Source organism: Gnatocerus cornutus, chromosome 3 (assembly GCF_029298725.1).
Source record: "Gnatocerus cornutus isolate USDA-ARS CGAHR chromosome 3, icGnaCorn1.1, whole genome shotgun sequence".
Classification (NCBI taxonomy): Eukaryota; Metazoa; Arthropoda; class Insecta; order Coleoptera; family Tenebrionidae; genus Gnatocerus; species Gnatocerus cornutus.
In genome coordinates, this window is record NC_142235.1 from 14,526,590 (window position 1) to 14,542,924 (window position 16,335).

Here is a 16,335-nt window from a genome sequence, read left to right on the forward strand (position 1 = left end):
CTTTTAAAATTAAGCTCAAAAGCGCAAAATTAATCTGGCAACATTTCACTTCAAGAATTCAGTAATTAATTGTTGCCTAGTGCCTGACAATGGCCATTTTTTTAAAAAAGTCAAACATTTTTTAGGTGTCACAAACTAGAGGAGTTTATTTGTCTAATGATGTATAATTTTGCTGAATATACCGACACGTGAAGGAAACAGTCGAGAAGCAGTAAAGGAGTACGCTTGTGAATTTCCTAACCGGCAAATTCCCTCCAAGAATACTTTTCAACGAGTTTATCAACAGGTACGTGAGACGGGCCAATTGGAACCAAATTTATCATGGAGGACCCAGGACTATTCGCACACCAAGAAGAGAACAAATGGTTCTTGATCTACTTTGTGACTTTTACTGGTCAGGTGTTATCAAAATTAATTGCAAACCATAGTAACCAATTACATGATTTATTAATAATTGTAACTACCAAAGTGTTGCTCTAGTCTCAAAATTATACTCCTAATAATTACCGAAAGAATTGAACACTGTTGCCGTTTTTCGTAATATTTAAAGTTATTTTGCTCCCGTACAAAGCTCCAAATAAAAATTTTAAACAGCATTTCCAATTCACTGCGTCTTAAAGTTTGACGTTCTTATCAGTTGGCCCGCTATTTTTGAACACCCTGTATAACTTGCCGCCCGATTTTTTTATTTTACTGGGAAATAAAATTTCACGTCCTGCAATCTTTTATTTTGTCGCTCTATATAAATAGTGTCTTGCAACTGATAATTTGGTCGCTTTTTCAATTGTTTCAATCGTTCATTTCATATTATTTGTCGTGCTGAAAAATGCTTCCCGTTTTTAAAGTTTTTAATTCCGCCAAACAGAAATTCTTTTGAAGAGTGAATATATTTTTTCACCCCGGTCTTTCCTACATAATATTTATTTGCTCAAATAACATGAAAACTAGAAATTACTGCACAATAATCTTGTTCACACTTTCGATAAGCTCAGCTTGCTGTAAAATCGTCAAATGGTTTCCCTCGATGTTTGTAACAGAAACTGTTTTTTTGCACAGTTTCGACAACTGGTAGTCATCACCATCGTCGACCAAAGAAACTTCTGCTTTCATTAAATAAACATCTGATTGAATTTTGTCCTCTTCAAAAGTGTACTTAATCATTGCTTTATAGCGATTATATACACCAACAATAACTTCACTTTCAATTTTTTTTCCATTGAAGAATTTAGGCGGAATTAGCGAAACTGCAAAATCAACTTTTTCGCAAAAAGTGGAAAACTTGGAGAACATATCCTAAAAAACAAGTCTAAAATTTTGGGTTTCAAGTGAGTTAGAAACGTACTTTGGACAGGAAATTGTCAGCAGCGGGTAACCACGCAGCAAGGACATGTTGGATGATTGCACTGTCAAAATCTTCGTCTTCTCCAACGGAATGTTGAGCATTTCCTGCAGCGGCGAGATATGTTGGAGCACCATCAATGAGAATAACTTTCAAAGTGTAGCCTTTGTTCTCTAGAATGGATGCCAGTTCTAAAGCGACATTGGAGCCGAAAGAGTAGCCGATCAGGAAGAATTCTACACCTTTGGATACTTTTTCTTCAATGTTCTACAAATGACTTTTAGTTTAAAATTATTAAGAAGTTTGAAGAACTCTACTGGCAAAATCTTTGTACCAATCTCTTCAATTGTTTCATCGTAGAAACCTTGATATCGGAGACCAATAAGACGCAGGCTTAATTTGTTTAATGCGTCTAAATGCGCAAAATCGCCATCAAGTCCCGGAAGCAAAAAACCAACAATCCCGCTTTTGGTATCGTTTAGTTCAATAACAGGCGGATCGTTTTTATTAAACTGAGGGATGTTGTACCCAAAAATGTTCTCTTGTGTTCTATCCGCACGAACGTCTTCATTTTTATTGGTTTTATCGCCTTCAATTTCAGCCAGTCTGCAAGAAAGCCAAAGTGAAAATATCAATCACTACGCTTCTTTTAGTACCTCGCAAATGTTAAACCTCGTATTTCTTTTGGAGTAACATAAATCTCGAAATCATTTTGTAGCAGTTGGATGATTTCGCTTCCCATCATAGAGTCCATTCCTAATTCCGCTAAAGTTGAGTGTGGACTAACCGTCTTCAGGTTCTTAATTCCCATGACGGTAGCAACAGCTTCTGTTGCGCTTATAACACCTAAGCTTCGGTTGTTTTTTTCTGCCACGACCATGCTGGAGACGACGGGATTGTCTTGGGTTAAGAAGTTGTCCAACACTTGAAGACAACTGGAGATTTTCTGTTGGAGAGTACCGCCGATGACCAACTCTTTGTTTTCTTTCTGCATTTTTGCCACTAAGCCAACCTAAAAAAAGTTGTTGGAAAAATTAGTTGTACAAGAAGTGTTGGTTACATCTCCTATGGCGCCCCATTGGATCGCCACCGCCGGAAGACCTTCAGCTTTGCGATTTTCGCATAATCTCTCCATTACTGAGTTTGCCATTCCATAGTTGGTTTGGCCGACATTGCCACGTCCACACGACACTGAAGAAAAAACGACGAAATACCTAAAAAAATAAACAGTCGAGACTATTTGAAGGTTTTAAGACAAACCTCAGCTGTGGGCACAATTTCCTTGTCAATTCATCTAAAACTATAGTTGCTTCAACTTTTGGTGCAAACGAGGTCTTGAACAATTCCGCGGTTTGGTCTTCTAAAAGAGCGTCTTTAAGAATGACCGCCAAATTGAAGACAGCGTCAACAGATCCTAAATCCATGGCTTCTTTCAACAATTCAGCGCATCCTTCTTTCTTTGTAACGTCTTTGGTTGACACTCTAACATCAACACCGTACGATTTCCAAAGACTAAAAAGTTAACTTAGTTATTGGTTTAGACATGCAAAAGCAACACCTAATTCTTTGCTTTTGGTATCCGTTTTGAACTCCATTTCGTGATCCTAAAACTAATTTTCTTGCTCCTCTTAACACTAGCCAATCGGCGAGCTCCAAACCAATTCCTCCAAGACCTCCAATGATGACGTACGAGAGCCGGGCGTCACAATTAAATCTTAAAATGGCGATGTTACCAATGATGGTTTAGAATTAGTATACCCACCTTGGTCTTGCGTTGAATTTCATTCTATCCAGAACAACAATTTTCTTTTCTTCTTCGCCTCTAATCTTTACCAAGACTTTCCCAATGTGTTTTCCAGTCATCATGTACCTAAACGACTCTTCAACCTCTTCCATTTGGAACACAACCCGCGGAAGAGGTTTTACGAAGCCTTCCATTATACCTTTACACATCAACTCATAAAGCTCGAACTTCTTATCTTCATTATTAGAGATAATTTCGTCCAACATAATCCCATGGTAACTTGCTCCTTTTTCCAATAGCAGAAGATTAAGCGTTGTGTCATTGGCCAAATCAAATTTACCAATCTCTAAAAAGCTTCCACCATTTGCTAAACATCTCACGGAAGCCTTTAATTTATCGTCGGCAAGAGAGTTCAATACAAAGTCAACCCCTCGGCCCCCAGTCTCCCTTTTAATCAATTCCTCGAAAGAAGTATCTCGGGAGTTGCCGATATGACTCTCCAAAATTTGGGGGTAGTGTGTCTTAAGGTAGTCGCGTTTTTCTTGAGTACCAACCGTAACAAAAATTTCGCAGTTGTAATGAAGGCAAACGTTCAAAGCAGCAAGACCGATGCCACCCGTAGCTGAATGGATTAAAATTGAAGAGCCTCGTTTTATTTGACCAACCTGTAAAATTTTGATTAACAAATTAAAAATTTGAGTGATTTTTATACCAGTAAAAGCGAATTCAGCACTGTAGAATACACTGTTGGAACTGTGGCTGCTTCTTCAAGACTCCATGAGTGTGGCACTTGCCACAAAAGAGCTGGATCAGCAACGATGTGTGAAGACAAAGCTTTATTCTCCACTATTCCAATCACGCGACGACCACTAAAAGACACTCTTAATCAGATAATTGATAATGTGATCAATTTTACCTTGGATCCCTTCCAGAAAATTCAAGACCAATGGGACATTCATGGTGAAACCGGCTGCGGGTGCAAACCTCTACTGAGACACGACCTGTAGCAAGCATGATGTCTTTGAAGTTAAGAGCAGAGAAATAAATCTGAAAATATTTTCATGAGACTTAAGTCAATCTATGAGTAGGATACACACTGAAATTAAGGTTTGTTCATTAGGAAGCGGCGTGCTCCTACTTAACTCTCCTTGGAACCATTTGATGCTTGAAATATCACCTCTGTTGGTAACATTGGCAAAGCAATGCTCACATTCAATTTCCGGTTCTTCTTCAAGACACAAATGTCGGTACGTCCCCCAATTTCCACTCTTAAACACATTAACAGCTAAATTCTTCTTCAACTGATTTTCCAAGTTTGAAGTTTCGTCCATTTTAAAAAAACATTTCACTTTACTTCCGTTTGGTTCTCGTCTGATACAATTAATCAAACCCAAAATACCTTCCGGCTCGACGTTCTTACAGACTATGGCCACGTTTTCTTCGTTCTTGATGGCACTTTTTAATTCTGATATCCACTGAAAGTTACTTGAAGACACTTGTACAAACTTGGTGTTCAAAATTGGTTGATTTCGCCGAAACAAGACCAATTTTCCTTTATCAGTTCCGTAAGAAGTTATAATCTCAACATCATTAGAACTTTCTGGTACAAACCCAACATCTTCGCGCGATAACACGAACCCACTGGTACTCAAAGAAACCATAAGTTGATTTAGATTCAGACGTTCTAAGAGTTTGGTACCAGTAAGCAGAAGCAGGTTACTTTCAGATGTAAGAGTGACGTCAGCAACTTTAACGCCAGGGAATTCTTCCAGTTCTGTTTTAGAAGAGATGGTGAGGTCTGGAACCACTAAGGGAATGTCATCTAGGACGTTACAAACTAAATGTAGGAGACAATCATCAAGTTGTGTGGACTCATCGATGAGTTCAACGGCTTTAAAATTATTCCCTGATGAGTTTTCAAGAATAATCTGAGTGTTGACTCTGATGGCGTCTGGAAGGCTCAGAGATGAAAAGTTAGGCACAAACACATGCTTTTCCAATATTGGTTCAAGACGTTGTCTTTTTTTGGAAATTGATCTTGCTTGGAGTCCACTTATTTCGATTCCTCCAGATCTAAAAAAAATGTAGAGTCAAATTAAATATTTATAAGACGGGTTACTTGATTATGTTGGCATCTTTGTACACATAAACGAGAAGATTTGATTTCTCAACTTGCTCAATCACTTTCAAGTGCTTTTTTGGATCGATGCTCAACTTCTTGATACCAACAGGGACAAAGAGTAATCTTGAATCAGTTTGTAGAATAAGCATTTGTAACATTTTATCTATGTAGGCGCCCCAATTGTTTTCCCATTTGATTAAACCCACGGTACCGTCAACATGGCACTTTTGGATACCCTTAAACACACCGCTAAAAGAAAATAGACAACTTTCTATAAATATAAGAATACCTGTAATTGTAACCACGTAAATACAGTTCTCTGTAGATCTCGTCGTATTGTAACACTTCTGTAGCATCATCTGGATTAAAATCGTGCGGATCAAGATCACATTCCTCCGTGCCCATACGAACAAACCCAGTTACAACCACTGCGTTATTTTCCAAGACCTCAAAGTATCCGTTTCCTTCCTGAATTGTCACCAAGAATGTGACATAATCGCTTTTTGGCATCGCCACCGCTCTCATAAACTTGCAGTTGGAGAAGACAACTTGAAGATCTGTGATTATTAAATGACGATTCCGGGCAAGACTCTCCCAAACCAAACGTAAGTATTCCGTCGCTGGAAAGAGATTCCGACCTGAAAATTTTGGTGGTTATACCACTCAGGTAGTACCAGCCTACCATCTATCACGTGACCGGAAATAAACTTGTGCTCTTCATTCATGTAAGAAATCTCGAACTCTTCTTGTAGAGACTCGGTCGCCACGAATTCGTCAAACTTAAAAGTGGTCCAGATCTTGTCATGGTTCCATTGTACCAGAGGAGATATCATCGGAGTGTTACGACTGACTGGGTACTTTATTTGAGGGTACAACTTGTGGAGTTGGGGAGTGTACCCTTCTTCGTACAACCTGAAAGTTTGGTAAGATTTCGGTGAAGATAAGTGAGTGATTTACCTTCCCAAGATGTTAAGGAACGTGACGGTACCACCATCGGCAATAAGAAGTTCTTTGTTATTTAAAATACAGTCAGAGACGTTGACAATGATGGACTTTTTGGATAAGGTGGTCAACGACTCCTGGATAGAAGATTGCACTTGGTTTTTGATCGATAGCTCAAAGTTGAAGTTCACATCATGTCCAGCGGTTTTCACTGCTGATGACACTGCTTCTTTGAAATTGATGGTGTCGTAGTAGTACGCAGCTACAATTTTACTGTTGGAGTCGGCGAAGAGAGCTGTTGGAAACACCTCTAAGTGCTTCAAAATGTCAACAAATGCGATTTGAACACACAGTGAGCCCAAGAGGTCGTACTGCTTTCCAGCGCGATTCTTCAAAATGTCGCCAAAGTTTATAGAGATTTTTTGCTCCAACAGACTGTCAATCTTTTCAATTGTGTCTTTGAACGGTGGAAATTCTAGTAGGTATGATCCGACAACTCTAAAGTTTGCGTTAAAATGACCAAAGAAGAGATAAAATGGAGACAGAGTTGAGAAAAACTTTGAGGATTTTTTTACGACTCCATTTTTGGAGATGATGGTGTAGCCTCGGTACGGGTGTCCGGCGATGTTGGTTTTAAAAACATGATGTAAAAGTGCCACGTATTCAGCGTCCATTTTGGTACCATTTAAAAATCTTTGTACGGCTTCTTTAGAGCGCCCGCTCACGCAAACTAACCTGGGGAGATCATCTTTGGGGATTCCACCATTAATCTTTGCATGCGGATGTCTCTTTAAGATAATATGCACATTACTACCTCCAAATCCAAAGTTGCTGATTCCTACAACAGCCTCCTCGCCTTGGAGTTCTGTTAACTCCGTCACCACTTTTATTCTTCCTTCTTCGAAGCTTTTCATTCCTTTTTTCGCTGTTTTGAAGTGAAGGTTCGGAGCTATGAGCCCGGTGTCCATCGCGAGTAAGACTTTAATGAGAGCAGTAATACCAGACGAGACCTCCGAATGGCCAACTCTTGATTTAACAGAACCGACAAGAAGTGGTTTGTCTCTTTTCTGTGCTACTGCCATGTCAATAGCGTTAACTTCTTCAGGATCACCAGCTGCGGTTCCTGTTCCGTGGGCCTCGAAGTAACTTATTTCAGAAGGATCAATTTCACTTTCTTCGTAAATCTCCGTCATTAAAATGTTCTGGATTTGAGCCGATGGGAATAATAATCCGGCATCCTTGTTACCGTCACTGTTAACTTTCGTGTTGACGACCTTAGCGTATATGCGTCTCGCGTTTTTCGCTTTTTGGAGCAAGATGCAACTAATGGTCTCTCCTCTGACGTAACCAGAAGCATCTTGGTCAAACACTCTGCAGGTACCATCCTTGCTCAGTACTCCTAATCTACAAAAAATTGTTAAATTTTTATTATCTTGGGAAAACTGTACCGGAAGAACTGTCGAGTGGTACCAGGGAACAGCAGCAAGCTTGCACCTCCAACTATAGCATTGTCACATTTACCAGTTCTTATAGCTTTGAAAGCGGAATCGAAGGCGTTCATCGTGCTGCTGCAAGCAGTGTCTGCTCCAAAAGACTGCCCATTAAGTCTTAAATAGTAACTCAATCTATGCGTTAAAAAGCTCTTTAATCTCCTAAAAAGTTTCAACAATTAAACTCTGTAGAAAAAAGATCAGCGCCTTGCCCTGTTACTCCAAATTTTTGCGTTTTTGTGGTATCAATCGCTTCGTCGCTCCCAAAAGTAGAACTGCTTATAAAAACTCCCGTTTTCGTTCCTTCCAACTCCTTCGGGTTTAGTCCAGCATCCATAACCGTTTCAACAACAACTTCCAGTAGAATTCGTAGCAAGGGATCCATGTTATCCGCTTGGCGATAATGCAACCCGAAGAATCCAGCATCACACTTGTCAACTTCGGGAATTTTTGCAGATCTTTTGGGAATTTCAGGATGCTCCAAAGACCATCTTCTGGTATCATCATTTACCATGTCTTCTTTGTTAAAGAGATGATCCCGAAATTCGTAAACATTGTTAGATTCAGGAAGACGTCCTGCCATTCCTGAAATGACAACTTCTTCGCCAGGTGGACAGGAGGATAACCAACGTCCATACTGGTAGTTTGGGTCGTCGATACGATGGTTGGAACACATTTTCGCTCAATGAGTTTTCACTTTATAGCGGTACAATTAAATACTCAAACAATCTAAATATTTATAAGAGGGAACACATTAAAAATATCAAAAGATAAATTACGCCAATCGATTAATATTTATGAAATTATCCTTGAAATTAAAACAACAAACAAAGACACAATGGTTTTAGGTTATAAAGAATAGTCGTTTGACCTGTTAAGTAGAGTCAAACCTGCATAAGCGAAAAATCTGATTATTTTTTTCAGATAAACCATCTCAGAAATCAAAGCAAAATTAATTGAAACTCATTCTTTTTCAACTTGGCAATGGCTGCTAAACTCTTTCTAATAAAATTTTACGTTCGGTAGTTTTTGTAACTATGTATTTAGCAACTAGTACTATAAGAACTTTACAGTGTTGCAACATTGAAAATTTTCGACAAAGCAAAGAAATGATATTTTTATTAAAAGTTTAACAAACTTGATTTAAAGCACTTTTTGTTCTTTTTTACTACAAGATATTATTAATTGTAAAAAATGCTTCTACCTTAGTTTAAAAAGCGCAAATTTCGTTTCACTTTTCAATTGTGGGCTCAGGAAAAAATTAGCTGCAACATGATAGGTAGCTTGGGCGCTTTTATTTAATCACCCTCTAGAATGTACCAGCTAGCCCACTTAAAATTTTCAAGTCTAATATCTGCGCCTATTGTAAAAAAAAATCAAGAATGTTTGGTTTGTTTAAAAATCTACTTTTATGACTATAAGAAAACCTCCACAAGGAAGAAAAAATTCCCTGCCCCTTTAGCTCTTGCTTATCGAGGTTCGCCTGTATGTAAGAATTTCATGTAAAACTCATAATATTATAACAGGTGGTTTGCGGTGAGTTTGCCACCGACAGTAACCACCCGACAGTTTATCACTGGTTTATCACCTCCAAACTTTTTTGTTCACGACTATTTTGCTCCAGTCAGTTCATCACCCGGTTGATTCGTTCTAAGCTATTTTGTTCTCTTAACAATTAATGTTTACATTTCGCAAAGTATTTTTTATTAATGTCTTGAAAGACTTGAGTTATCATTTTTTTTGCCTAATTTGGTGGTTGGAGGTTTTCGATAAATACTATGACATACGTATCACAAGTTAAGACATGTTGAAGAATCAACAACAAACGTTTTTTTGTTTCGAGGATTTTTCCTCGACAACGTGGTTGTTTATAAATAAAGTGTAATCATATTTTTTACATTTATGCATAAAATTTATTTCTAGTATAATCAAGGCAGAGAGTGTAGTTTTGCTATCAAACTTGTCGAGTTTTGTCTTTTTATCTCAAAAGATAATAAAGATGTACATTTTTAAGTCAACCATGGTGACTTTCAAAATTTTTGTAAAAAAACTCATAACTTAACAACGCCCTAATCAAAAATTTAAAACGTGATATTTTTGAAAAGCATACTCAAAAACTGATTCTTTAAACTATAAACTAAAAGTAGTAGTAGCATTTAAAAAAAGCCGAAAATGAATGCGGCTCTGCAAAAATCGTGAGTCCTTTTCTGTATTGAAATATCTTTTCAATAGAATCCAATGCCTAAATACTCTCAAATTTGTCCTTAAAGTCTAAAAATTTTGACGAATTATGACCTTGAAGTAAAATATTTAGTAAATGGCATGTAAATATTTCAGATTTTTTTCGTGTTTTTGAATGATTGTTATTTTCCCAGAAGTCTTTCTCTAGAATCGTTCGATTTTGGACGTCTTTTTGGAATTTCAGAAAAGAAAAGTTTTAAATACATTAAACCAAAACATAAAGAGTCCGGCATCATTTAACATCACCTCCAAAATCGTATTTATATTAAAGAAAATTTTGAAAATTTGCCCGGGCGCTCATAGTTGACAAAGCTCTAGGAGCAGACGCAAAAATTTGTTTTTCTCCAAACGTCACAAAAAGTCACTATTTTTTAGTAGTTTTGAGACATTAAGGCAGGCAATTTTGTTATAAGTAATGAACAGCGCTCGTTGACATGTAAACACTTTGTCTGCCTAGGCAGAAAAAGTACTTTTTGTGAAGGTTACTATTTAAGACTCACATTTTGTATGGCCCTTGCACGATCTTAACTTTGAAACTCTTTGAAACCAATATTTTTCACAGTAAGTGTCACAATGACAACTACATGCTAGCCATCCATGTTTATCGTTCAATTTTTCAACTCATTGTCGGTCATGGAACTGAACTTAACGTTTGGAGAAAAAGTAGTATTTGTTATTTGGGCGAAAAGTGGCTTTGCTGTCTCGCAATTTTGCATACGCTACGCTTCGCCTCGCTACTGCAATTTAATTGCTCGACATTTTCTGCCGTATAACAAAATCTACTATTTTTATCACCGATAGTTTTCAATCGTTTCAACAGCAACTTCCAGTAGAATTCGTATCCAGCATCGCACTTGTCTACTTCAAGAATTTTCGCACATATCATTTGGAATCTCAGAATGCTCTAATGACCATCTTCTGGTGTCATCATTCACCATGTCTTCTTTTTTGAAAAGGTGGTCCCGGAACTCGTAAACATCGTCCTGCCATTCCTGAAATGACGACTTCCTCGCCGGGAGAACAGGAGGACAACTAACGTCCATACAATAGTCGACACGATTGTTAGAAGTCATTTTTGTTTATTGAGTTTTCACTCAGTTACGGACCCCAAACATCTGAATATGAAGAGGGGAATAGTACAAAAATGCCAATAGTGCAAAACATAAATAATTATGTCAACCGTTTATTTACATTCAATTGTTTTAATATTGAATAGTCAAATTTACCTACACGCGAAAAATATTTATGAAATTATCCTTGACATTGAAACAAAAACACAATGGTTTTGAGTTATACCTATTCATGGCTTAACAATGTAATTAAAGTTTATTCGTTCTATTTATAGGAGAATTTAATACTGAAATGAAATCTGAAAAAATCTAAATATAACAAAAAAAAGAAAGGTCAACAAGCTCACTTAAATTACTTAAATTACTATGATTATAACAGAAACTCCTGACAAATTGCTAATTTCTTCGACATGTATGAAACTATAAATATGAAAATAGTGATTTATCGTTTCTGGATTCACCAATATCGATATTTTATTTTTAGATTCGATAAACCTTTGGACAATGTGACATGTAATATAATACGTGTGTTTCATATTCATAAATTTCAAATTTATTATAAGATACATTTTTCAAAATTTTGCCTGACCAATGACATTATTTCTAAAATCAAAAAAATGTATGCGATAGAACACATAATAGTATATGATGTAACACGTTTTATAAACGTCTCTTTAGTCACGAGTACATTTAGGTAAGAGCAAAGCGTAGCGGAAGTGTTTAAAGTAAGTGTCTAGAGTAGTTTATAAACGTGTTACATACTATACTTTTTCTACAACCTCAGATTGCTACCATAATAAATATTAAAACTCAAATATAAAATATCAACTTTATTGAAATTATAAAATTTTTAGAATAAACAATTTATTGTCTTGTATTTTGAATGTCAAGAATCTATTCGAAACCGCTGAAATCACAATTCAATTTCCAACTGTTAATTTCATCCGTGCCTAACTTCAACTTGTGACTTTAGTAGTTTAGTAATTTTATATCTTCTTGGTCACGGGTGTTTAAAATGTCACTTAGCATCACTAAGTAATATGACGACTTAAAACGGCATTTTAAATACGGTCGTAGAAAAATATGTTTATCTAGGACTAATTAAGTAATGACTAGATTCTTTTACAATTTTATCAATTAACGAAACATCTTACTGCTGCATGTGAAGTGATATTCGTTATTACATGGATACCAGTCAATATTGTATCGATACGGGATTATTATTTCTTAAGGGTCTACGCTACGCATATACCCGGTATATGGCTTACGATTTTTCGTTTTTGAAGCGCATTTTGGACTTTGAAAAATCGCTCGACCTCTGTATGTATGCGTCTCAGGTAGAGCTATGGAGTTGACATCTTCGAATTTTGAAAAAGTGAAAAATTTGACTTTAATTAATTAAAAACTGAAATTCCCATTTTTCGTTTTTAAGGAATATGAAGCAACCTACGAAGTTAAAAAAATACCAACATGTGGAGAATTAAAACCTCTATGGAGGTGACATTTTTGTTTTTGTCATTATGCTATAATTTTGAAGTTATTAATAAAAAAACAAATCAAAAATATGCAACCAACAGTACAACTAACGCAAATCATCTTATGCAAATCTCATGATTTACGACCGCTCACTAGGGGGTCACTGACGTTCCGCCCAATTGTAATAAACTGCTGTCGGGTAAAAGTAGGTAAAGACCCAACTCTGGTCGCTCTCGGCAACAAACATCGAAGGTACTTGTAGCAAGTGAATTGAGAAATAATATTTTTAAACTGTAATATAATTCACTGTTTTCTACACCACCCTTGGGGTACAGAGAGACGGCGCGTTTTTTTTTAAGTGCTCTCCCCAATAGGCCTGCTGCACTCTTTTGACTCTAACTATAAAACTACTTTATTTTAGAAATGACAATCCGGACATTTGAATGAACATAATTTATAAGTCTTTCTTTCAAATTCTTCTAATCGTTTGTTCTCGGCTAACTCTAGAATCTATTATTTCAGGAAGTAAGGCATTCATATAAAATTTTTCCAAATGGGAAACCATAAATGTATTCCAAAAATCATTGTCTCTCTCTACAATTGTATATTTCAAATCTAGTTTTGTATAAACTACAAAAAAACATCTATCCCGTTTAGTAATATGCAGCTGATCTTGAATTTGATACATATAATTATGGGACCGTTTTAATTCTATTGTACCTTCGTTATTAGGATTAATTTGACAGAAATCTATAAGTTTCTCGTTTACCGCTCTTTCAATGGTGCTGTTTCTTGCTGAATAAGGACATTTAATTTCAATTATCGCATCAGTTCCAATTAACCCATCAGGGGTGGCGCCTAAAAATTTTTTATCATCGTCTATAAACAAACCGCAATTTTGAACTTTTAAACCCGTGATTTCCATAAATTTATTTGTGGCTTTTTCTTCATTATCAACTCCGTATTGTAATGCATTCGGTAGTTTTATTGACCTCAAACCAGAACCATATAACAATGACTTTACCGTGTTTGACGTGTCTGTTCCGTCTCTCATTTTACAAATTTTTCCGAAATTACTCGCTGTCAATCTAATTTGCCGTTCTTTGTTCCATTCATCGCTATGCCGCTGCTGAACTGTTTTTCTTTCAATATCTAAACCATTGGCCAAAGACAGCTCATTTAAAAATATATTTTTTCTTGTTTCGTACTCCTCCAATAATATGTCCGGAACTACTTCGTTGGATTCTGAGTTTTTGTTACACGCACCATAATCCGAATCTGCACTTTGTAATCTAACATTAATTTTTCTACCATGCTTTTTCTTCTTTTGTTTTAATTTATGTTCCCGAAATTTATTAACGTATATTCCCGGAGTATCAAATCCCGCATTGTTTTTTAAAAATTTATATACAAAAGTATGATCACTATTAAAATTCAATGCTGCCGCATAACATCTCCCTTGGTAAGACCCGGCAAGAGAAAAGTTAATTCGTTTCCCACCTACAAATTTATTAACGACAGAATTGAAACATTCCACTATGTTATTATCCACGTCGTAAAGTAAACTAACTGACAAATTCGCGACTCTATTTAACGCAGGTAAAAATATATCGTAGAGAGAACTATTTTTAAAATTATTATACTCAATCAAATTTGTGGTATTTCCAACTTTATTACAAAAATAAGTTGCGCATTTACTGTGATCACCGAATATATGAGCAGGTCCATTATGAATGTCTCGTTTTAAATTTTCGATTTTTTCTGAGAATGGCAAATTTTCATTTTTTCTGTATCTAATCGCACTTACTACAGCTGTTCTAAATTTAAGTATATTTGTTCGCAAAAATTTTCTAACTTGAAGGTCTGTTCTGGGAATTTTTGAAATTTCGCGCAATTTTGTACAATAATTTCTTAAAACATGATTTCTACACTCAATTTTTTGAATAAAATATGTTGGTCCATATGGTCTTGCTGCTTGAATTTTCTTATACACACTACTGTCTCCATCACCGATAATAAATTTAAATCTTAAATTATGCATCTGAACAGACTTTTTAAAGGCCTCTAAAATAACACCTGCCTCCATTGATGTGGATGATTTTTTCCAATTTGCAAAACGTTTATGGCGGGGCACTGATTTCTTATCAGTCTTGAATCGTTTACAAAACTTGCATAATTTATTTTTAACAGCCACATATAAAATTTTTTTGGTTCTCGCACCGATTACACATCCAACTCCCGATAAAGCATTATAATTAGACTTATAAGAACGCTTGGACCATGCTCCATCAACAATTACAGTAATAAAAGGTACCCCATCAGCATCAATATCACCTAATTCCACCGCTAATTTACTTTCTTCTTGTCCAGCAGATAGCATTTCATCAATAGCCAATGTTTGCGTTTTTTCAAAAACTTTTCTTTCCGTGTTAACGTATTTTTTAGAACTCATTTGTGGAATATCTAAAGCGGCACAAAATTCAGTTAATTGCGCATGACCCCCACCTACAGCAACATTTCCGCAAACAATAGATTCATTAATTTCACATCTAGCATTTTCTGGTTCTGAACTGAAAGTATCTACAATTCTACACATGTTACACTTATACGTAAATATACTTTTTAAACCTATTCGTTTTTCCGCAATTATATCAAAGTTCTGAAAATTGCAATTAAATTGATCGTGTTTTAAATTTTTTATAGTATTAAACAAATGATTTATATCTACAATTCTACGACCACTGAGAGAAAAATTTGTATTATTGGAAACATTTTCTATTTCAAAGACATCGTCCGATAACTCTGACTCAAAACCGCTATTTACATTTTCACTTTTGGAACTCTTTCTAACATTTTTCCATAACCGCTTCGCAATTTGCTTTCTACTTTTTCGTTTAACTGATGTGCTTACATGATTTATTGAACCGTTCGCCATTGTAAAATAAAATAATTAAAAGCAAATAATAATCTAATCTAAAAAACAAAAATTTGCCAGCAACGGTAAACACTCTCTATATCTGTAATAAACAGCAATTCTGATACAAGCAACTCACCCACTTTGAACAACAAAACTCACTAAAGAGATTTAGAAAAGTAAATTGATTTTCCTGTGTGGTTCTGACTTAAAAAATATTAACCAATATAGAAACTATGATAATTTAAAATGTTAAAATTGTTAAAAATGAATTAGAGAACTATTTTTATTGATTATCGGTATGTATTATTATGAAGAGTTAATTTTTAAATCACAGAAAACAACAAAGTAAAAAAGGCCCAAAAACTCATGTGTCAGGTAAAAGGTTTGGTTAAAAAAAATTAAATGCGTTTTCTCAAATAAAAATAATAAAATAATAAGTAATTTTAAACTTTCCCCGGCGACCAGTGAGAAAAAATTTCGGACTACATTTACGAAAATTACATTTTTCAATTAAAAAACATTCTGCCATTACGTACTATGGAAACTGGAAATTTCAATTTAATTGAAAAAAAAAAAATACGCCCGTAAAATTTTTACCTACTAGAACCAGAAATTTCACGGGCTCAAAACGCAGAGAAACTCAAATCCTGATATTTAAACTCATCTTTGGTCCAACACGAATTTATTGTTCCAACCGCTGGGTTTCTTAGGAAATGTGCAGGTCAAGCGACCGTTTCCATAAAGTTTATGATTCCCTCATTACCAAATCCTCGGTAATCCCTTTTGGCAGCTGTCAATCAAAGGTGTTGTTAAAGTTGCATACTTTTCAAACAGAAATTTTCGGGCAAGCTCATAGACCCTTAAGGCTCTACGCTACGCATATATCCCCTATGTGGCTTACGATTTTTCGTTTTTGAAGCGCATTTTGGACTTAATCGCTCGACCTATGTATGTATGCGTCTCAGGTAGAGCTATGGAGGTGACATCTTCAAAT

At 35.8% G+C, this 16,335-nt stretch overlaps 1 protein-coding gene across 1 annotated transcript; it reads right to left on the reverse strand.

The window, feature by feature from the left end:
• Positions 1 to 951: 951 nt before the first annotated feature.
• On the reverse strand, positions 952 to 8,313 carry LOC148177305 (fatty acid synthase-like). Its single transcript, XM_088033304.1, has 17 exons — positions 7,850 to 8,313; positions 7,596 to 7,799; positions 6,163 to 7,551; positions 5,888 to 6,117; positions 5,495 to 5,843; positions 5,203 to 5,454; positions 4,181 to 5,156; positions 4,000 to 4,130; positions 3,796 to 3,952; positions 3,102 to 3,748; positions 2,898 to 3,053; positions 2,600 to 2,851; positions 2,400 to 2,553; positions 1,996 to 2,351; positions 1,657 to 1,945; positions 1,343 to 1,606; positions 952 to 1,293 (listed from the first exon to the last, which is right to left on the reverse strand). The coding sequence occupies exons 1-17, from the start codon at positions 8,311 to 8,313 to the stop codon at positions 952 to 954; spliced, it is 6,612 nt and encodes a 2,203-aa protein (XP_087889430.1).
• Between the last annotated feature and the right edge of the window lie 8,022 nt (positions 8,314 to 16,335).